At 35.3% G+C, this 23,165-nt stretch overlaps 1 protein-coding gene across 2 annotated transcripts; it reads right to left on the reverse strand.

Moving 5' to 3' along the window:
* Positions 1–913: 913 nt before the first annotated feature.
* Positions 914–22,959, reverse strand: LOC149567184 (uncharacterized). Of its 2 annotated transcripts, none has more exons than XM_089820366.1 (3): positions 22,785–22,959; positions 22,074–22,454; positions 914–1,444 (listed from the first exon to the last, which is right to left on the reverse strand). In XM_089820366.1, the coding sequence occupies exons 2-3, from the start codon at positions 22,436–22,438 to the stop codon at positions 1,210–1,212; spliced, it is 600 nt and encodes a 199-aa protein (XP_089676492.1). In that variant the 5' UTR covers positions 22,439–22,454; positions 22,785–22,959; the 3' UTR covers positions 914–1,209. The 2 variants fall into 2 exon arrangements, with proteins under 2 accessions (XP_089676492.1, XP_089676491.1); XM_089820365.1 differs by having other exon boundaries at positions 22,074–22,465.
* Between the last annotated feature and the right edge of the window lie 206 nt (positions 22,960–23,165).

Here is a 23,165-nt window from a genome sequence, read left to right on the forward strand (position 1 = left end):
CATAATCAAAACACAACGATGGCACAAGCCTCATCGGAAAGTTTGGTACAATAGTATAATACAATAAAAACTAAACAATATGGTATAATATCGAACGAATCCAAAATTGTCGGCATACCTGCTCCGGGGATTTATTTGAAGACACAATGCATGTCATTCACTGTTCAGTAACCAGGGGCAAAAATAATAGTGTAAACTGCTAACTTCTAAATGACAAGCTCAGATTAGTTCTAAATTGAACTTGCAAATTTACAAAAATCATCCTGAATACCCTTTTCCGGGGCAATATTTTACCAGCTTCTAAAGGACATATGCTCATGTTAGTTGTCTCCAGTTCAAAAGCGAGGAGGAACCGCTCGTTGCCCACTGATTAGAAGGATGTAGCTGATTTCATATAGGTCTAAAATTGTCCGTGCCATAATTCTCTACAGTATACCACACCAACAAAAATGGAGCAGAAAACCAATGTAAAATATTTCAATACATACTGGTCCATTTTAGATGCAAGGACTCGATAAAGAATTCTAATTTCACATTGAATCTGATAAGAGGACTGATGATTGCTAAGTGACAAACAAGGTGGTTTGTTGTAAATTAATGATACAAATTTAAATATAGCTCGAAAGATACTAAAGCCCATTTTAGATGCAAGAGCTCAATGATGGTATCCTCATTTCACACTGAATCTAATGGACAATTGATAACTGCAGAGTGACCAACAGGGTGGGATATTTTTTTTTGAAAGAACAATAACTTTAGAAGAGGATATTCAAAGCCACCAATTGCTACCTATTCAGACAAGAAATACAAAGGTAAAAGTAAACATTCTATTTAAATAAGATATAGCTCATTATGACCTCACAACTTAAAGAGTAAAGTCTAAGATAAGTGATGATTTCTTTATAATGCAGAGTTATTAAAGGCAAACCGACATTTTTTGAATATGCATGAATAATTCACAATATCAATATCGACATGCAGTAACCAGAATTTAGAACTCTTCATGCTATATAGCTTTATTGTTACAAAATTATAGCTACCAAATCATAACACAATCACAAGAAAAATTGAGATATCCTAGACTACAGATCAATGAAGTTTCTTAAGCAGTCAGCATATCTTATGCTTATTACAACATATCTCAGTGAACATTTATCTATGCATGGTCTTTATGGAATGAAGCAGTGCCATTTGCCCTTCAACAGAATCTTACTTATTCCACCACGTAAGGACATCCTTGCGCCGATGGATTTTCTTCTGCAACTGAAGCAGACCATAAAGCAAAGCCTCTGCAGTAGGAGGGCAGCCTGGAACATATATATCAATAGGAACAATTCGATCACAGCCACGCACAACAGAATATGAATAGTGATAATAACCTCCGCCATTTGCACAGCTACCCATAGAAATAACCCAGCGTGGTTCTGGCATTTGATCATACACCCTGTAACAGAAAAAAAAAAGTCAGCAAAGCTAATCGGATACAAGATATTAAGAGCTCTGTAGGTCATGAAGTTGGTCAATTGTATACCTGTTTGTCAGTCGTGTGCAAGATCTATATATATTTTCTAACATATCGATTTGTTTTTTAGTAATTCTAACCATTTACAAACATTCTTCTCAAATGAGCATCAACATGAGCAAATACGTTGAACTGATTTTGGCTCCTTTCAAGCAAGCTACCTTTTTTTTTATATAAATTCCCTCAACTTCGACAGGCAATGACAGATAAAATGTGATTGACACTTAAGGTTGTTGAAGTATAGCATCAGTCGAAGTGATATACTCATTACATTGAGTATTTGTAATCATGATTTATATGAACATTGTTCTATGTCTTATATTATTGATAAGAATAATATATATATATATATATGGTTAATATATTAATATTACATATATGCTTAAAGGTGAGTTATACATATAGTTAACTAAAGATGATGAATTATAGAGACATGTCTCCTCTTCTCATATTTATATGAGATCCAAATCTGCATTTGAAAAACATCAATCACATTGGCCACGTTAGTGCATTTGCAAAAAAGATCCAAGTTATTCAACAAAGGTGGCATCTAAGGCATCAATAAATTTGGCCTTACGATAAGAGATGAAGTAGATCTAGAAACACTTATCAAGTGAAAGAAGAAATTCTTAGACACAATAACATATTCTCCAAAGATGAAAGAAATGTTTCTAAAATAAAATGCATTTAACTGATTTTGGCTCCTTTCAAGCAACCTACCTTTTTTTGAAAAAAATCCCTCAACTTCAACAAGCAATGATAGAGATAAAGCATGATTGACACTTCAGGTGGCATCTTAGGCATCAATAAATTTGGCCTCATGATAAGAGATATAATAGATCTAGAAACATTTTTCAAGTGAGAGAAAAAATTATCAGACCCAATAACATTTTCTCCAAAGATGAAACAAATGTTTCTAAAATAAAAATCCATGACATATAAACAAGCAGCCAAACAAAATCATCTAAGAATTCCAAAATTTGACTCATTAACTCTCTTTCTAATTTATCCAAAGTAACAAGACTCGGACCTAGCTCGGACACGGCAAGGGTAACTCGACTCATGACCCTGCTTGAACTCGCCTATGACTCGGCAGTGACTCGGCAAAGTGATAAAACACTAGAAATTTAGAGATTTTTTTGGATTTAAATTAATTCCATGCACCCATTATTGAATAAAGATTAAAGACACAATAACATCATAAAATACATCGATTACGTAACTACAAAGGCAAAAAAATTAAAAATCAGCCGAGTCACCTAGGCAAGTCGGCCTAGTCAGCCGAGTCAGGTGAGTTAGCTCGGTTGACCCGTCAAGCCAGGGTCATGGGTCACTTTGACCCGGCTCAAGTAACTTGACTTGCTGACTCGGACAACTCGCCCGACTCGCGACGAGTCTCGTTACCATGATTTTATCTACATTTCATGTATGAAGCCTTAAAAGATAAAACATTTGTGGTTAGCTCTTTGACAACTCTAAATGAGTTAAACCTTTGGTAAAAAGCAATAATGACAAAGTAACTTGGTAATAACTAGAAACAAGGGCAATAAGACTTCACTACAACATTGACAATGGAGCAAAAGGTTAAGGAGTGCAAAGGAATTAAAGTTTTCTACGTGCCGTTGTACCAAATGGAATGTGCTAGGAAATGTTGAGGGGTGTAGATAGCTAGAACCTTAACCATGTCTAATATGCCACATAAAACCATACAAAATCTATGCTAGGCGTGTTGCATGAATGGTGAATTGTCATCTCAAGAGTGTGGGTGTGCACTAATGTGCATGTGCAACAAATGGGGGAGTGTACAATTGAAGAGTTTTATCTTGGTAAATTTCTAATTTATATCAATTCAACTGTGTATCTAATCCCACAAGACTTACCAAAATGGCTAACAATCCTTGGCTCATGTTTAGACATAATACATGAAAGAAACCCATTGTGCATGCACATGCAATTAAAAAAGAGGTGCAATACATTTGGCATGATAATGCTTTTCTTTTCTTACATGCAACCATCTTTGAAATTCTATCCTTAATGATAGACACTTATTTTAGTGCTTTGTCATTACCAAAATGGATTGAAAAATTGGTGTTGGTAGACTACAATTACCTAGTTGGAATTAAAAACTATAATAAACATAAGCTTCTTGTTGGCTAGGTTAGCAATGAAATAGGGAATATAAACATAAGTTTCTTGGTGGCCTAATGCCTTTCTTACACGCAACTATGCTAGCCATCTTTAAAATTCTATCCTCGATGGTAGATACTATTTCGTTGCTAACCTAGCTAACAAGAAGCTTATGTTTATTTTTTATTTTCCATTTGCCGAGTTGGAATTGGAAAATAAAAAATAAACATAAGCTTCTTGTTAGCTAGGTTAGCAATGAAATAGGGAATATATAATTTGAGATCACATTCGGTATTATTGCACATAAATCCAAATGAAATTTTGTCTTGGAATAGTGCACGTCCCAAATGTACCATTAGCCAAATACCCCTGTGGTGCAAAAACACCTTAGCTTTTATTCGCATTGCTCATTCATGTTCAATAACCTATTGACCCTATGGGAAGTAGTAAAGGCTTGTATGCAATCTTGGTCAACTAAGTAGTTACGAATCCAACTAGGAGAAGCTGTCATATCTCATGTCAAATGTACATCTAAACAAGAAAGCAATTAAGACTAGACAGCAACTTGTCCATCTTTGTGTTCAACAATGATTTTCAATTGTTGCCAAGTATGTCATCCACTTTATAGACTTGGATTCTCCAATTTGCTTTTTTATATAAAAAAATGGAGTGCAACATATCACAGTGAATGATACTCATTCTCTGGAATTTGGTTAGAGTTATGATTGTTTAACTTCTATGGGAAAATACATTTTTTTCCTTAGGCAAAGTAGCGTTGAACTGTATCACTATATGTTCAAGAGAGTTATGCAGCCACTTTTCCATGTACACCAAGTGCATTATATATGCACTAATCTCAAACTCAAAAGTGCAGCCAACTGTGCATGTCCAATACTGCCACTGCACAAAGAAGTGGCTTTAGCTCCTTAGAGGCTTGTTGTTGGGCAAGCGTCCACCAAAAATACTCTTCAAACCTTAGTTACCGGATTTGTGCCCAGATTTGTCCAGATTTTTTTGTTGAATTTTTTTTCCTATTATTGTCTTATAATCATAATGGCTTTGATCCATAAATTCATACCATGAAATGATTTAGAATCATAGATTCGTGTTTTGAAATGATTTAGTTTTAGAATGATGTATATTACTCTCCTTTTTAGTTATATATATATATTATATATAGGATCCAATTCACGTGCCCGAATTGGATTTAGTTCACGAATTGGTAACTAAGCTTCAAACATGTGATTTAATTCAATGTCTAGAATGTGTGAGAAATCAAGGACAAATGTTTTTGCTGATATTTGAAAGTCCAATAAAACTAATGAGGAAATGAAACTGTGGAAAGTTGATCAGACTTAATAACTTTAAACTTCCCCAGATCTATGTATATGTCTAAGCACTCAATCATAGTCCAAGAGTTGTATATATGCAATCTAAATATACAATTGTTTAAATTGGCTTGCAATGTAGATTGATGCAAGGTGTTTAGGAGTGCAACATTGTCTTCTTGAAAATGAAAATATGATCAAAGTTGACAACTCTATAATGAATGATTTGAAAATGTCATTCACTAAGCGTATATGTAGTCCATAAATTGTTCAAACCAAAATGCATAACCAACCCTTAATCTAATCCCCCTTCTGTCTTGAAAGTTATCTTCCCCCCACCTTCAAGACTCTCAAAAGCATGATGATAGTCAAATTTCATATCAATCTTATTAAATTAATGCACAACTCAAAGTTCACCCCCATGGTGGTCAAAACACCACAAGGGATATCAATTCTCCATTGTTATCTGCGTGAGTGCACAATAGTCCATGCACAAATACCATTAAATGTTTTTTTTTAATGCAAGGACTTCTGCACTACCACATAGAGAGAGAGTTTGGCTTGATCTTTCCTTGATTTATTAGTGCTTGTAGTAGGCACTAGATCTCGTTGTTCATAGCTCCAAGTCAGTCTGATGCTTTACCCAAAAATGTGCTCACATACCTTAGTTCATTTAAGGCATTTGTATTGTTGTAGTTGTTGATCAATTTTTCATTGTTTAAATGTGGTGGAAGGCTCCTGGTGTATTACCAACATTGATTTGCTCAGACATAGCAAATTAGATGTGTAAATTATTAACTATATAGCTTAAAAATTAAGAATAAAATAAAATGTCTCCCAAATTAAAAAATGCTAAACACTCTTAACTGACGTATATATGTAGTGTCTCGTGTTCATCCACCAAAGTTTGGAAATACAATCATAGAAACTAGGGAATTAGAATCATGATTATGAAACTTCCTCAATGACAAGAACCAGTGCCTCACACCTGAACTCACTCCTGTGACAGATGCCTCACAAGTTCACAACCTATAATGCCTGAGGTCAAAGAAACAAGCAGAAAAGGTGGCCTGGGATGCACATAAATCGCATTCAAAATCTAATATAACTTCCTCAATAACAAGAACTAATGCAAAGTTAAGATTGCATCTAGAACCATGAGTTTGAAATGCAGAGCTGCTAACAGGGATCATGTAGAACTGAAAGAATCACAGAAACCGGAAAAAACATAAATTAAACTATCACAAGTAAGAAAGGAAAATGATAAAGCCAAGAGTTGATCAAGAAGGAAAAAAGAAAAGTGATAAGAAGAAATTGCTTGAAAAATAATATTTAGGAAGTACTCCAAAGCAATTATTAAGGAAAAACAAACTTTAGTAAATTACTTTTGGATGGTCAACTAATCTATGTAAAGTTGCATCCCTTGAGCAAGACAAGGTATATAAAGAAGGTAGATCTAGAAGGAATGGTATCAATAGTGAAGAAATGCTATGGCATATTCCAAATGAATCATACAGCCAAGGAGGACAAAGCCCCTCCAAGGTTCATATAGAAATTTTAAGGAATAAAACCCCTAGCTTCTCCAATCAAGTTAAAGGACAAAAACATATAACTCAACCAGGAAATAGAAGCACCCATAAAACGAAAAAAGTTGCAAATTGAAGAAACAATCACAGCAAAAAAAAGGATAAGTTGTATTTTTCAAAATATTTCATATTGGAATAATATAATAAATACTACAATTTCAGACAAATTAATATTTATGAACATAATGAAATTATCATTGAATGTGACTTATTGTTTAGAAGCCAAAAATAAGAAATATTTTAGAACGGGACATTACACAAAATCTAAGATCGAGGATTTATAAGTACGAAGATAGGATTTGCAGAAAAATGGGAATAATCTACAAGTTATTTAAAAACCTATCTCACACATCTTAACTTGTAAGTTATTACACTTTTTCTGGGTTTGACCAGGTTTTCCAAAAATACCACAAGCTAGTTTAATATGATTTAACCAGTTTTACACCACTATGCTAACTCAAGTGTGTCAGAAGGAAACCACAAGCAACACAAATTTCTCCATATGTATAACAAGCTTGATGCATTGTTTTCTTGATATCAAACAAAATTGTTCTAAAGCTTCCAAGATGGTATGAGGTTGTGTGATGACCCCGCTGGTTCAACCTCAACCTGGCAATTGACTTGGTTTTTTTATTTTAAAAGTTTTTTTGATTTTATAAATATATGCTTTTTTTGGTTTTTTGAAATAATTGACAAAACACTATGCTTGCAAGAAAGTAAATTTGAAAGGCAACAGCCTATGGCACAACAGCAAGTTGTGAGCCTCTTATTTGGGAGGTCTTGGGTTTGAGACTATTTGAACTTAATAAATATCAATAACTAATCTGAACAAATAATAATAATTAATCTTGGCTTCAGCCCATTACCCATAAAAAAAAAAAAGTAGATCTGAAACTAAATTCCAAAGCATAAAACTGCAAATACTTTCTCATTGAATGAAAATAAATACAATGCATAAGAGAAATGATTTATTAAATTTTGGAAACGAAGTTTGCAGCTAGAGAGAACCCGGACCCAATCACACCACCTGGACCTGGACCCAATTGCACCACCTGGAATTGATGAATAATTATTAAACAAGCAAACTTCCCTTGAGCTAAAGCTAATAACCAATTTTATTCTAAAATTCTATATGCAATTTGTATTCCTGCAAAAGTAAGATTGTCGCATTTGGCATTTTGAGAACCATGCAGATGTCATTTCATGTTGTGCATCTGTTGGAGTTTGATTGCCCTTATCGTATGCTACTTTGAAAAGTAATATAAAAAATGATTAAGGTTTCTCATTCAAGGCCATTTTGAAAAGTGCTTTACAGGTTTTATGCCTCTGGGAATGCAAAGTCTGAAAGTTTATCAGATTGCAGTATAGAAACCAGCTCGATGTTCTTTGAAAGTGTAACCTCCCTTTATAGAACATTTCTAATTATTGCCCTGAAACAACAATCCTTACTCAAAATACTCAAAATGATATTGGCTGTCTAAAATTATGAATTTATTGTAATATTCAGTTATTAATTTATGATATTATTCTGAAAATAAATCCTATTGTGATTTTCTATTAGAATTCTCCTTCAAGCTATTGATAATTTCCTCTTGTATGTTTACTTTGAAAGTGCTTCAGAACTCCCTGAATCGGGAGTTTTCATCCCTAACTTAGCAATGGCAATTGAAGGCTTTTGTCCTTAACTTGCTAAGAGAATTTAAGAAGTTTCATCCTTAAATCTCTTAATTCACCTTCGAGAGTTTTCATCCTCTTTGGCTGTAATTCACTGGTAAAAAGTCATAATATTTATTATGACAAAATTTGGTTGATTGATTGATGTCCTCTTGTCAAAGAAATTATCACCCTTCTATATCTTATTATTGGGAAAGTCACGTCTTTTCATATTTGAAGAAGTCACAGCCCTCCTACTATTCAAAAACTGGCCTTTAGTAACTTTTTTATTTTATTTGCATGCTAGCACTCAATTTTTAATTTATAACATGCACACTAATTTAATCGCCTAGACTATATTTTAGGCAGCAACCTGCTATCTTTGGTGGGGCATGACAAATACCCTTCCCAAGATTGCTCATACTCGAGCAACTTTACAATGGGATGATAAAAAAAATCTGCTCCTTCCCAAGTGGAATCTTCCATAGACAAAAAAATTCAGTTAAACAAATATTCCAAAATACATTATTTCTTAACTTCTTTTCTCTCATGCAACGATGGCTTCAGGTTCCAAAATTTATTTTCCCTCATCATCGAGTGGGGGTAACTCTGGATATGATGGAATATGTTGGCCTACTCCTAGCACCTTCATGATGTGAGATACATGAAAGATATTATGAATTCAACTGATTGTTGGTAACTCCAATTCATAAGTAACTTCAGTGATCCTTCTTTTAATCTTATAAGTTCTATAGAATCATGACTTGAATTTCTCTACACCACTTCCCTTGGAGGATTGTTTATAAGGTTGTAACTATAGAAAAACCAAGTCCCCAACTTCAAATTTCTTTCAGATTTATAAAAGATCAACATACATAGTTTACTGATATTGTGCATCTTGTAAGTTTTCTGTAGGAGTATTTATAATATCCACACTTTGCTACACCAAATCTCGTGCTCAACAGACTATGCTATCCGTAAGAGAAACCAATCTCCAAATAATATAGTTTCATAACCATATTATTAAAGTAGTAATGTTATATTTGGCTTGAAATAGTCATATTAGGTGTTTAGCTTCTTCTTAGTAAGTTTCCTTTCTTTGTTTGAGTTCTTGATCATCTCCATTATGAAAAGATTTTGTAATTCTCTCTTTTTAAGGAGATTTCATCTCCTTGTAAATTAATTCAATTCCCATTTCATGATATCAGCACATAGGTTAATTTTTTGGCAAATTATTTTGAAAATAAAATTTGTTGAACATTTACCTAAAACTTTGTAGAAATTTTTAGAAGTTTTTGATCAATTTTTTGAAACAAAATTTTGGGATTTTTTTTTTAAAATCAAGGGCGTTGGTTTCTGAAGAATTTTTTTGATCGATTTTTCTGCATAAAGTAAAGGGCTCTATTGAAGGGCTCCAAGCATCATCATGGGAATAAATCGTGATCTGCTGTTTGAGCTCTGCACTTTTTAAGAAAAATCACAACATCATCTTCAAAATCATGTGCTATGGCACTCAGATTTCTCTGTAGAATTGGGTTGTGACCAGTCCAAGGTCATTTTCTGCATTTCTTCTACAAAATTGCACAGCAATTTTTTCTCCTAAATGTCCATCCACCCACACACTCGTTCTTTTGTCTGACCTCAGTTTTCGATTGATTTTTTGATAAAAGTTGTCACTGGAGGTTGTCTTCTAGTTTTTTGGACTCCATTTCTATGTGCCTAGGATTTTTTGGCCTCTGGTTCTCTGTGTCAAGGGTTTTCTGGCCTGCACTTCTATGTCAAGATGTTGTGGACACGTGTTATCAGTACAAATTTTCCTAGGGATTCTTTTACTATGTGTGAGGATTTACAAGTCCTGCATGAAGGGGTTTATTGCAATTTTCATCAAAATGTTATGACTTTTGAGAAATCAAGAGTTCTCATGTTTTGATTTACATCTAGGGATTTATGCCAGCTGATTGCCTAGGGTTTGAATACTTTTTGATAGAAAACTCAGACTTCTTGCCAATTTATTCAATTAAAAATTGAAGCTCATTGCTTAACTTTGTCTCCATTTTTCATGCCTTCGGAAAATGGAAGGGATGGCATCTTTGACCAACATCATGTTGGAAGGGTGTCAGATATTTTAACAGCAAGAATTATAATGCTTGGACACAATGGATGTTCACTATTTTTTAGTATAGGCACCTAGATCAGCTTCCTCTTGGTAAATCTATTTGTCCCACAACTACCAGTAAAGGCCTAACAAGTTTGATGAGCACAATCATGAAGTAATTACGTTGCTCAAATTATATGTTACCAATGAGATGCTCCCAGAAGTACCATCTAACAAGACTGCTGTAAAAGTCTGGACACACCTAAAGAAACTGCACGAAACGTCAGACAAGGGCAGAACATTCTTCCTTAAGAATATGACGTTCTCAATTATGATGGACAACAAGATATCTTAGCAGGATTGAAGATTTTGATATATATAGCTTCAGTCAGATACAAGGATAACAGATCACAGTGCATGTACGCATGTATGTCAGTTCACTGTGTGAACTGACATACATGCATACATACACTTTGACATAATTTCTGTGCTAAATCAGAATTTTCATATACCTTGGGAGTATACCTGCACTTAATCAAAACCACATATATAAGTTAATTATACTGATATCTGTCTTCCAGATTATTGCATCTCTTGGTGATCAAGTGCAAATGGTCTATTGCACTATATCAATCAAGTGTTGATCAGATATATTATCAATATATATTATACGTTGGATCGAGCAAATGATCCTCCATAATATATGCCGATTGAAGGACTTCTATATGGATTTTGTTTATTACTTAATCACCCCCGATTAGTATCGGGTGGGTTAGAGAATTAACTAAGTGCCTTCATGTCTCCTAATGAGAAGACGCAAGTGGACATGCCCGCTCATGATGTGTCCATTAGAAACAACATAAATATAAACCGAAAGCAAGAGACATGTATCGATAATTGATAAATGCATTCTCTCTTCAGATGGGCGATTTCAGATGAGAGATAAAACATATGTAATAAGATTTGATATTCAGTTTCAATATAATTGTAATTCAGATCCAGCCTGATTTAATTATCACCTACAAGCAAATAAATATAAATTAGTATTCCTCAAATCTGCAAATAGCCATTATCATAACAGTCTGATCACAAGTTTGATTTACTTTAGGCATTTGTGATCAACTGGAGACCATCTGTCAAAAGATGAAAGAAGAGGATGTGGTGGTTATCATGTTAAAAGCTTACCACTATCTTATGAGCACTTCGTCAAAACTCTCAACATTACATCCACCAACGTTGACCTGAAGTTTGATGACTATATAACATACGTTTGCACTAAGACAAGTTGAAGAAGCAGTTTTGGAGCAGCAATGAGACAGCTAGCTTGAAAGAGGCATTTACCACCAAAGACAACAGCAAAGGCAAGTCCTCTAAGCAGAAAGGACAAGGCAAATCTGAGAACTCCAAGAAGAATATCATGTCATTATAGTGGTAAGTTTGGTCACATAAAAAAGCACTGCAAGAAGTGATTAGAAGTCCAACCAGGGAGGTTCTCAAAAAAAGGCCCAAATTGTAGAGCATACTAAACAAAAGATGTCCAACTTTTATGCATTTATGGCCAAAAGATCAGCAGATCATACATGAGAGATTGGTTCACAAAGTACAGAGCTTGCTCAAAATCAGTGATCTTTGGTGTTCATGAAGAGTATATAGATGTCAGCAATGTATGATACGTTACCCGCACCGAGTTTATTTTGACAAGGAGACTAAGAGTCTAGAAGACAATTGCAGTTGGGCTCAAAGATTTTAAAATGTATATGCTGGTTGATACTGGAGAGTTTCATAAGCATGCAATGGCTACAAACAACCCATCCATCAATGCTCTTTAGCATCAGTAATATAGGAATCTCTCAACCAATCACTCTCAATTGGCTTGGGAGAATTTGGTTGAAGGCTTAACTGAGATTTAGTAATGGATACACGGTGTGTGTGGAGCTGGCCAAACAAGGAAACAGCATTGTTTGGAGAGCAACCAAGGTCTTTCAACTAGTTCGTGCAGATGTTTGTGGATCAATGAACAAACACTACATCAGTCTCTCGTGCCAAGTAATTTCTTCTGTTTGTTGATGATTTCATAGGAAAATGTGGGTGTTATTTCCTAAAGGCAGAATAAAATGTGTTTAATAAATTCCAGAAGTTTAAAACATTACTTGAAAAAGAGTCAGAATGTCCAATTCATCAACTTATATGCTGAACACAATATCAAGCATCGACTAACCACACTCTACACCCTTAACAGAATGGTGTTGTTGAGTGGAGGAGCTATACTATTACATAAATGTCCTTTCATAAGCTGGAAAACACAAATGTTCCAAAGGAATTTTGGGCCAAGGTAGGTACACTATAGTGCACTTGCTTTAAACGATCTCCAATACAAGTCATCAAGAAGATGACCCCAGAGGGAGCTCGAGGCTTGGTATGGGAGGAAACCAAAGATCACCATCTCAAGGTTTAGAGTTTGATAACATATGTTTTATGTCAATGCAAAAAAGGACCAAACTACATTTCAAAACCCACAAGTTGATGCTTACAATCTACAATGGTGATCATAAAGCTTATCGACTAATTGATGTGGACAATGATTGTCTCCCATTCAATAGAGATGTTGGGTCCTTTTAGCTCTCTTCTCCCATCAAGGGTCCTGAAGATCAACCTCAGCAAGCTAAAGTTTGGGTGATAGGCTTCCACTAGCTTCACCTGAAAGGAGGGACTTTGACCTATTTGAAAAGTTTTCATTTCCTTGTAAATTAATTCAATCACTATTTCACTACATACCTCGAAGATGCGTCCCCGGCAAAAAACCTTGGGTTTCAGAGACGATGATGTCCCTAGGACAAAGGGATGAGTATGGGACATCCCCCCACCGTCCCCAAATATCCATGAAAACCAAGGGATGTTTCCAGTACACGAGGACTCCCAAGAAAAAATAGGGGGGCGGCTAGCCATCCCAAGTACGGAAAGGGGATGTCTAGACGTCCCCCGACCGTACCAAGGACAATGAGCCGTCCCCTATTTGTTTCATGCAAAAAAATAAATAAGTCAACAAAAAAACATAAAAATAATGTCTCCTATTTGGTCGCCCAGTTGGGCCTCACCCCTCCAAATGCCCTAGAAGGTTAAGAGAGACCCACATTTTGATTATTTTGTCATTTCCTTGGTTTTTCTAGTGAAGTTGTAGTGTGTTGTAGTTGGCTGGGGTTTTCATTTTGCAAGAAAAGGAGGTGATTTTTTTTTGCTTCCAAGCTCCTTCCATTTTGTGCACCAAGTATGAAACTCTTTATGCTTCCATTTTTCCATTTTCTAAATAGATTTGCAACTTAAAAAGTCTTATTTTCTTTTTAAAAAATTATTGTTTCAGCTCATATTTCCATTGCATATTTAAATATCAGAACAAAGCACAATGAGCAGCAGTGAGAGTACTAGAAGTAGTGTAGACAAGAAAGAAAATGTGGTTGGGGGTGACGTTGCTAGTAGTGGGACTAGGAAAAGAGCTAGTCCTAAATTTGATTTGTTTTAATGCCCTTCTTGAAACCTCTTCTCCAATATGTCACATCTAGGCCAAAAGATCAAAAGAATTTTGGAGGGACTAGGGTGTGGGATTGCCATGTTTGTCTTGATGATTTTAGGGGCAGCTATACAAGGCTGAAGTTACACTTTCTAGGTGTTGCATACCATGGAGTCAAAGTTTGTCCTAACTCGACTCATGAACAGAGCTTAGAATGCCAAAGATTGCAATTAGAGGCTGAAATGGAGGGGCAAAATTTGATAGTGACATCACCATCTATTCCAACGCAATCATCTGGGCATGTGCCATCCACCATTGGTACTAGTGAAAGCCCTCCTAAGTCTAGAAGGAAGAGAAAGATGAGTGTGGTGAGAAGGACTCGGTGGAAAGTATATTTAATGCACAAGCAAAGGAAAAGTGTGAGGCATCCATTGGTAGATTCTCTGTTGCTAATGGTATCCCATATCTTGCAGCTCGTTCCACTTATTTTAAACAAATGGTGAAGGATATATTAAATATGAATCCCTTATTTGTACCCCTTAGTGAGCATAAGCTCCAAACCACTATCCTCGATGAAGAGTACTCAAGAGTTGCTTTGTTGTTTGAGGATATAAAACGCACTTGGGTTAGGATGGGCTACGCTATTGTGATGGATGGGTGGACCGATGTTAGACATCGGCCACTCATCAATATCATCACATCCCTTGTTGGCTCTTATTTTTTGAAAGCCATAGATTGCTCAGGAAAGAATAAGGATGCAGATTTCCAGTTCACCTTGAGAGATGCTATAGAGGAGGTTGGGTCGGCTAGTGTAGTATAGGTTATTACAGAGTATGCACCTATGTGCAAATCAAATGGCTTGATGATAGAGGGTGCTTATAGGCACATTTTTTGGACCCCTTGTTGTGCTCATGCCTTGAACAATGCATTGAAGAACATAGGGAAGATCGAATGGGTGAAACAAGCAGTGTTAGAAGCTAGAGAAGTGCAAATGTTTATATACAACCACCACACTTCACTTTCTCTATTTAGGTCCTTCTCTAAGAATGAGTTCCTCAAACCAAATGAGACAAGGTATGTCAATTTTAATTATAGTTTACTTTTAGTTTGTTTTAAGTTTATTTTTATTTATAATTGTTACAAACTTACATGTGATGTTTTTAATCATTAATGTTTAACTTTATTTTAATTTATAATTGTCTTTATAGGTATTGCACATATTTCATCTTGATGGAGAGGATGATTGAGGTGTATGTTGGCTAAAAATTTTGTAAGCCACTGTGACCACAACTTACAAAATGAGAACTTTTAGGCAACAGCGTAGTGAGATAAATCTCTCCTCTCAGCAATAGGGGAGGCTCCCTTCTTACCGTAGATGGTAGAACAAAAGCGTAACTGGAATGGACAAAGGGATGGTTCACTAAATCAATTTCTCTTTTTTCAGAAATGATTTTCTATTACCACCTACTACTAGTAATTAAACAAAATGAATCTATTGCTACAGTAATACTGATGGCTTAAGTATCAACGTAAGAACGACCTTTACACAACAATTATACTTGTGTGGTTGATAGCAATAACCCAAAGTCTCCTACAAGCAACCTTCTTGAAAAAGGGCAAATAGCTAACAAAGCTCAAAGTCTTTGTCCAACAATCCAAATATGAAATAATATACTAAGGAATCAAGCTCGAAGTCTTCAAATCTTAGTACTTGTTGCCACTAACAAACTAGATTAATCTTGTAAGCTCAAAGTCTTTCAAAAACAACATCATACATTCAAATGCCTTTAAAGAGAGCAGTAATAAAGACAAATGAATCAAAGTAACATAAGAAACGATGATCAATTCCAATTATCTCAACACAAAGTTTGAGAAAAACTTGCTTCTTTATTTACTTCAGAGGTTTGCAACAAGAAATACAAAGCCTTCCAATTACAAGCCCAACCTTCTCCAATGAAGCAAAAGATGATCATTTATAATGAACTCTTTTCTTTATATGGGAAAAACGAAGAGAGAAAGGTGGAGGAAAAAGTGGAACAACCTCAACCACTAATACTTATCCTAACTAATTATTTTGACTTCATTCAAAGTTACATACCTAATGTAATTGCAACATGAGCTGATTGCACAAGTACATGTTATCCTATACTTATAACAATGATGCTCTTTACATGTAGACTTCCTATCACTAATCTACTTAAAGCATGCAAAATATGATTTGGAGTTTTCACATGGAATCAACCAACTCTCCAAACTTTCTTAGGGACTCTCATGCAACTCTCCAAACTTTCGTAGGGACTCTCATACAACCAGAGCATTTCGTTCTCCAGTGTGTTGTAAAATTGTGATAACTTTACTGAGTGTGCTTGTTGTATCCTCCACTTGATTATGCAGATTCTTCAATGAAAACTTCCAATTTGCAAATGTGTCAAACACATGGATGTTGAAGTCATCCAACTCAAATTGTAGACTAATGCCTTCTGCAAACTCTATGAGAACTTCTTGTTGATTTCTTACTTTGTTGCTTATCCAACATGTATTTGCTTATCTAAAATGTGTGCTTAGAGCTAAGTGATGACTAAAACCCACTTTGAATGGTGATTTAAAACACATGCATTTAATTATTTTTAAAATGGTCTTTAAATACAATCACATATGTAATGACATTTAAAAAGCACACTTTTAATGATGTGGGGACTTAGATTTTATGGTAAATGGATTTTCATGAAGTAATTTGCATGTGGATATATGCAAAATGAAATAAAAAGTCCACTTATGCACTTAAGTGATCTCATGTAATTATATTTAATAGTTAACTATAGTTTTTGATAAAGTAACATGAAAAATAGTCTTAAAAAATGCTATTTTCATTAATTATTAAAAACTATGGTCAAATCGTGCAAGAGCCTATAACACAATCGTAATTTGTGAGCCTCTCAACAAAGAGGTGTTGGGTTCAAATCCACCCGAGTTTAACACAATAATTAAGGCTTCAGCCCATTACCTATCCAAAAAATTAAAAAAATGGTCAAATCAACTTAGAATGAGCTAAAAAAATTAAATGGACCACAAAATATAAATATCAAATATAACTTTATATCGTGCAATTGCCAATAAAAAGTCCACCTTTATGGGGTTTTTAATAAAACTATGCAATTGACTTGAAAAACCTCACTTTTCCCTTATAACTTGAGCTAGACAACTTCAATTTTGACCTAAGTTAACTCAAATCAAGCAGAATTCCAAGGGCTATTCACCTAAGGCAAAAAAAACAAAACAATGAAAATAAAAGAAAAAACACAAAAGTTTGCCAAACATCGAGTGTTTGCAGTCAAAAAAGAAAAACTCTTACTAACGAACAATTGGGGATAATCTCGACGGAAAACTTTCAAAAGAAGACAAAACTAAAACTACACAAAGAACAACTCGGGGATAATGAATCATTTTCATGAAGTCTCATCAATGCATTAGAACAAAGAGTATGCACCTATGAATCCATGAGAAAATTGCGTAGGGTTGCCTCAATTTTGTGATGTCAAAATTGAGGACAACACTATATGAGGCCCTTCAATTGATGTGACAAATCTAGAGTGGGGACGATGGTCCAATTCTAAGTCCTCTAAAGGAAAAGCGATGAAGCAAAGGATCCTTGATGAGAGTTGGTGTTCCACAATGAGGTAAGTTGCTGATTTTTAAATTTAATGTTAGTCTTTTGCTTGCTAATTTTCATATTGAAGTCTTAAAAAATTTAAAATTCTAATTCTAATTTTAATTTTTGTTTGTATCTTGCAGATATATTTGCTTTGTCATAGCACCCATTGTAGATGTCATTAGATATGCTGATACTAATGCTCCTAGTTTGGGAGAGGTATATGAGACTTGATAGCATGTTGAGGAAGATGAAGAGAATTGTTGCAGCAAAGGATCCTACATTGGGGTTTTATGAGGAGCATATTAGGCCTATTGTTATGCGGAAGTGGAACATGATGAATACCCTGCTTCGTATGGCAGCCTTTGCTCTAAATCTCAAATGGTATGCACAGTTGGGTGGAAGGGACCTCCCATGTGGAAGGGACCTTCGTGGCCCAAACTTGGGTAAGCCACAAGCAAGGTTGGATAGAGTGGTTTTGGTACAGAGAGATCTTATTGGATGGTGGACATGGCATGGGAGAGATACACCTAAGTTAAAAACACTTGTCACTCACCTCCTTGCACAAGTTGCTAGTTCCTCAGCTACAAAGAGGAATTGATCCACATATTCATTTATTGACTCTATCAAGAGGAATAAACTTAACTCTAAAAGAGCAAAGAAGCTAGTGAGAGTGCATCATGCTCTTCAACTTGCAGATCGGTAGACTCCAAAGTATAGGTAGACACCAGCTTTGCAGTGAGATGTTGAGCCTGAGGATGTGGCCCAAATAGATGAGGATGGCATGGCACCAAGATTCGTTGGGGTTCCATTAGATGCGACCATGCTTCTTGGGGAGGATAATAGTGAGGAGGACTCTAATTTTGATGCCATGGCGACAAAGGCAGAATAGGATCAGCAGTCTGCTTCATTTTTCTATGTTTTGTTTTCTTAGTTCTATGTTGAACTTGAACATGATGATGATACATTGATACTTTATGGCAGCGTTATAGCATTTGGGCATATTTAGATTTTCAGTTTTTTATGATATTGTTCACTGCTAAATTTATATATAAATATTTTTGTTCACATATTGATATGTATATTGACAATTGAGTACTGAAATCGGTTATTATTTCCTAGATGGCATTCAAATGTTGTATGTTAAGGTTCTATGTTGTTCAAATGACATGCTTTGTGCTTAGTTTCATATGAATGACATGTATATTTGCAAACTTAAGTGTATATTTTAAAATTTCCCTATATATATATATATAGCCATCCCCATTTGTCATAAGAATTATGGTAGTTCTTATATTTTAAGGTTGTATAATGTATAAGTACATGTACACCCTTGTTTTCATATGAATATTTTAAAATTCCCTATATATTTTATTTATTTCTATTTTTAGATAGTCATCCCCTTTGTCTTCCACTAGCCATCTCCAAATTTGGCATAGTAATTGTTGTCCAAAAAACTTGTCCCCCAATTCCCTATTGTCCTCGTCCCAGTGTTGGGGTAACCTTGATTTTACATATAGTGCCATGAAAGGAGTCATTCCTATTGACATGCGTTGCATAGGATTGTAACAATATTCTCCAAGATGTGACCATTTCACCCATGTTGTTTGTTGCCCTGTGACATGGTTCCACAAATACCCTTCAAGCTATTTATTTACATTTTCAATTTGCCCAACCATTTGTGCGTGGTAGCTAGTGTTTGGGTTTAAATTTGTTCCATACCACTAAAAGAGTTTAGCAAAATATACTAAGGGGCTTACTTTGTCAATTATAATTTTTCTAGGTAGTCAATGTAGTTTAAAGATTTCTCCAAAGAAAAGATCAGTTGCTTGAGACATCAAAATGAGCTTTACTTAGACTATCTACTAGGATAAATATAGAGTTTTTTCCTTGTGCTTTTGAAAGCACCACCATGAAGTCCACTAAAATACGCTCTCATTCATTATGTGATTCTCCCATTCCTTATGCGATATTAGTAAGGGTTATAAAGCACCCGCTTAGAAATGTTTCTCTGTCTTGTTTCTTTAACAACTCCTACATTCCCCAATATGCTGGAAAACATCTCCTTTCAGGCCTTTTGAAGAGAACCTATCCCTCAATTTTTTGTATGCTATATAATATACTTGATGACTCGCCAACGGAGCATGCACTTAAAAATCTTTCATTATTTTGGATCCAAGAATGAGATATATTCAATCTTTGTAAAGAATGAGCTTCTCCACACACAACCTTATAATTAACACGTAGTTTGCTTTTCAATATATCATTACTGAATGCAACCTTGGCATATTTAGCAAGTACAAAATTTTGTCAATCAGCAAAAATACTCATCATAAAGCAAAAGTGAGGTTTTTGTGAGAAAGCAACGGCACCATTTTATTCTTTGCTTTCATCTACCCAATGTTAAAATCATAGTCTTGGAACTTGCTAACCCACTCTTGTTGTCTCTCATTTTAAATACCTCTTGTTTTCAAGAAGAAACTCATACTGTTACAGTCTTAACAATAAACTGTCAACAAACTAGGAATTCAGAATTCTCTAGCCTTGGCTAGTGCATGCAAAATAGCTAGCATCTCTATCATAAATAGAATCAATGTTTTCCACTTACTTCAACTTGCAGCTCTTACCTTCAGTTGAGGCCAATCTACTATTGCTTTGATTTCCTTTTCATCTACACTAACTCCTTGGTTCTTATGCCCTGGTTCTTCTTCTTCTAGCAATTGTTCATAAATAGAATAAATATTTTTTCCATTTCCTTCAATTTGCAGCTCTTACAGTCTTCAGTTGAGGCCAATCTACTATTGCTTTGATTTTCTCTTCATCTACACTAACTCCTTGGTTCTAATGCCCTGTTTCTCGTCCTCCTCGCTATTGCTCATCTCTAGGCAGGAAGGTGGGCTGTGTTATTTTAGGTGGTGATCCAAATGGAGTTTTATTGCTATTTATAAAATGGTTCAGATTAACAACTCTTCCATGGGTTTGCAGCCCTAAGATAACTGATTGTATTACTCATATTTTCAAGTGTTTGGAGAAGCATTAGTGTCGTCTGTTCTTGTCGCCATATATAAGCCTTAACTCCATTCTATTTATATACCAACCAATCACCGATTTTATTCTTTCCTCTAGCTTTAATTTGGTTGCTAGTTTCCTGTAATGTTGCCTCTACTTTTTTCCTTTCTCTTTCCAAGACCTGCTGATCTCTTTGGCTCAACTACATTAAATATCTTTTTAGATTGACAGGCTGGCAGGACTGCTGCTTTGATATCAATTGAATATTCCCTTTCTAGGAAATTTCTAATTTTTGCCCTAAAACAATAAACCTTACTCAATTGTCTAAAATTATGAATCTATTATACTATACAAATTAATAATTTATGACATAATTCTGAAAACAGATCATATCATGGTTTTCAGTTATACCTCTCCTTCAAACTGCAATGATCTCCTCTTGTACCCTACTTTGCAAGTACTTTCAGGTCTGTATGAACTGAACCAGTAGTTTTCATCCCTAAGTGAGCAAGGGCGATTAAGGGTTTTCATCCTTGAATTTAAGAGAATTTAAGGGGTTTTCTGCTTAAAATTATTAATTTACCTTCGAAGCTTTTCACCCTCTTTGACTGTGGTTCATTGATAAGAAGTCATAATATTTATCCCCAAAATTGAATAATTAATTGATGTCCTCTCCTCAAAGAAACGATCCCCCTTTTATATCTTATTTTTGGGAGAGAACTTCCCATATTTGAGGGAGACATAAACCTTCTTATTCAAATGCTACCCCTTGATAACTTTAATTCTCTAATACCGCTCCTTTTATCCATTTATTACATGGGTGCTATTTTAAGGTGCTGGCTAATGTCCAGACAAAATGCACCAAAGACAAAAAAAAGTCAAACATGATTCTTTTTCAGATTCACAAAAACACAGCGAAATCTTCTCAAAAATTTTGTTGTTTTCAATCACAAAATATACAGATCATGAAGATTGAATGCTGAAAATTTCAAAAAAAAATCATTGTGTTTTCATTTTTTTGAAATTTAGTCAATGGTGCAATTTGTAGAGAGGATAGCCGCGTCTCTATTTTAATTGCCAAAGTTGTGAATTAAGTGGCAACCTCCTATCTTTGGTGGGGCATGACAGAAAGGAATGCCTTAAGAACAGTTCTGAATGAAAATGACACATTTATAATCATGCATTCTAATCTACACTCAATCACTTAATGAAGGTGGGCAAAACTTATCATGCCTAAAGAAGCTTTTGCAGATCGAGAAATAAAGGAATTGTTGCAACTGTAGAGTGTGAGGTATGGACCACTGTTTCTTATAGGTTGCTTGATTCTTTGCTTTTCCTAGGTATTATGAGTGATTCTATTTTGCCCACCTATTCTTCTGGTTAATGTGAATCAAAGATTGTAAACTCTTTACCGGGTTCATGAATTTAAGTAATTTTGCAATTTCCTGAGTTCTGCCTTATTTTAGCCTAGTCGCTGACTCTGAGAGTTAAAATTTGATCTGACAAGTTTTGGGGCAAAGTTTGTTTTATCATAATATAAACACTATTTAGTACAAATAAGAATGTATCTTAACATGAAAGTATGGGGTGAGAGCATACTTGCGAAGGGCAGGAGCCATCTTGTTAGTGAGGGTGCCAGCAACAATCATACAGTCGGACTGTCTAGGACTGGGCCTGAAAATGATACCGAACCTGTCCAAATCATAGCGTGCAGCACCCGTGTGCATCATCTCCACTGCACAGCACGCAAGGCCGAACGTCATAGGCCACAGCGATCCCTTCCGAGCCCAGTTCACCAACGCATCAATCTTCGATATTACGTATTCTGCGGCTGCCGGCTTCTGTGTAACCGCCGACAAAGAAGAAGAGCTCTGTGCTTCTGCCATACCTGCGGTTCTCCCCGTGTGTAGTAGTCTAGAACCTGCAATCATTGATAACCCCGCGCCTCTCCGAACTAATGCCATTTCTCTCCTCTTGTCCCTACAAAAACCCTAACACACCACACCAATTAGGTATTGTAGAATCACAAATCGAATACCTGCACAATTCAACTGCAGCTAATGCCCCCAAATCTTCAAATGTTGACATAATTCAAAGTACCATAAGAAATTGGTCATTCAACACAGGGATCAGAAATTTGAATCCTTCGGTTTTCAAGAGGGGAAATCGTACAATCCAGACATAAGATCCTAGTGTGGGGATCAATGTTTACAGAAATTGTCGTTTTTCAACGAGAACTTCGATTTAGCCTCAAAAAATTCCAACTTCAATTTCGTAGCCGTGCAACACAGAAAACCATACATAACTCACCTGAACTGCTCTGATTAAAAAAACTGCCCCTAGCTGTGTGAATTTGATGAAGTGGAGCGGAGGAAAATAAAATGTAGCACAAACCCAATACAGGTGGAGGCAAATGATTATATATATCTTTAGCAATGTATCAGACCAAATTAAACTTGCGTTCCTCCTCGTTTATCATTGTCATACACGGCCTCATCCTAATTCGACACATATATTTACTTTGATATGTCCAGACCGACTTCCATAGGATTGTGATCGTTTTTATTTTTCCAAAGGATTTTTCATCCAGAAAATCATTTTACCATAATCAACTAAGAACTTAGTTAAGCGCTTAAATAAAAGTGAGTCATAAGATATTAGTGATTTTTTTTGGTTTTTCAAAATCTTCAC

This window comes from Cupressus sempervirens, chromosome 3 (genome assembly GCF_028749045.1).
Source record: "Cupressus sempervirens isolate cs-2001-9-10 chromosome 3, ASM2874904v1, whole genome shotgun sequence".
NCBI classification, from domain to species: domain Eukaryota; kingdom Viridiplantae; phylum Streptophyta; class Pinopsida; order Cupressales; family Cupressaceae; genus Cupressus; species Cupressus sempervirens.

What these genes read in the sequence shown, in the direction of transcription:
- LOC149567184 (XM_089820366.1), bottom strand. Translation starts at nt 22,438, where the DNA reads ATGGCATTAGTTCGGAGAGGCGCGGGGTTATCAATGATTGCAGGTTCT. An exon ending in ATGGCTCCTGCCCTTCGCAA is followed by an intron (nt 1,445 to 22,073) that starts GTATGCTCTCAC and finishes TTTCTGTTACAG; the next exon opens with GGTGTATGATCAAATGCCAG.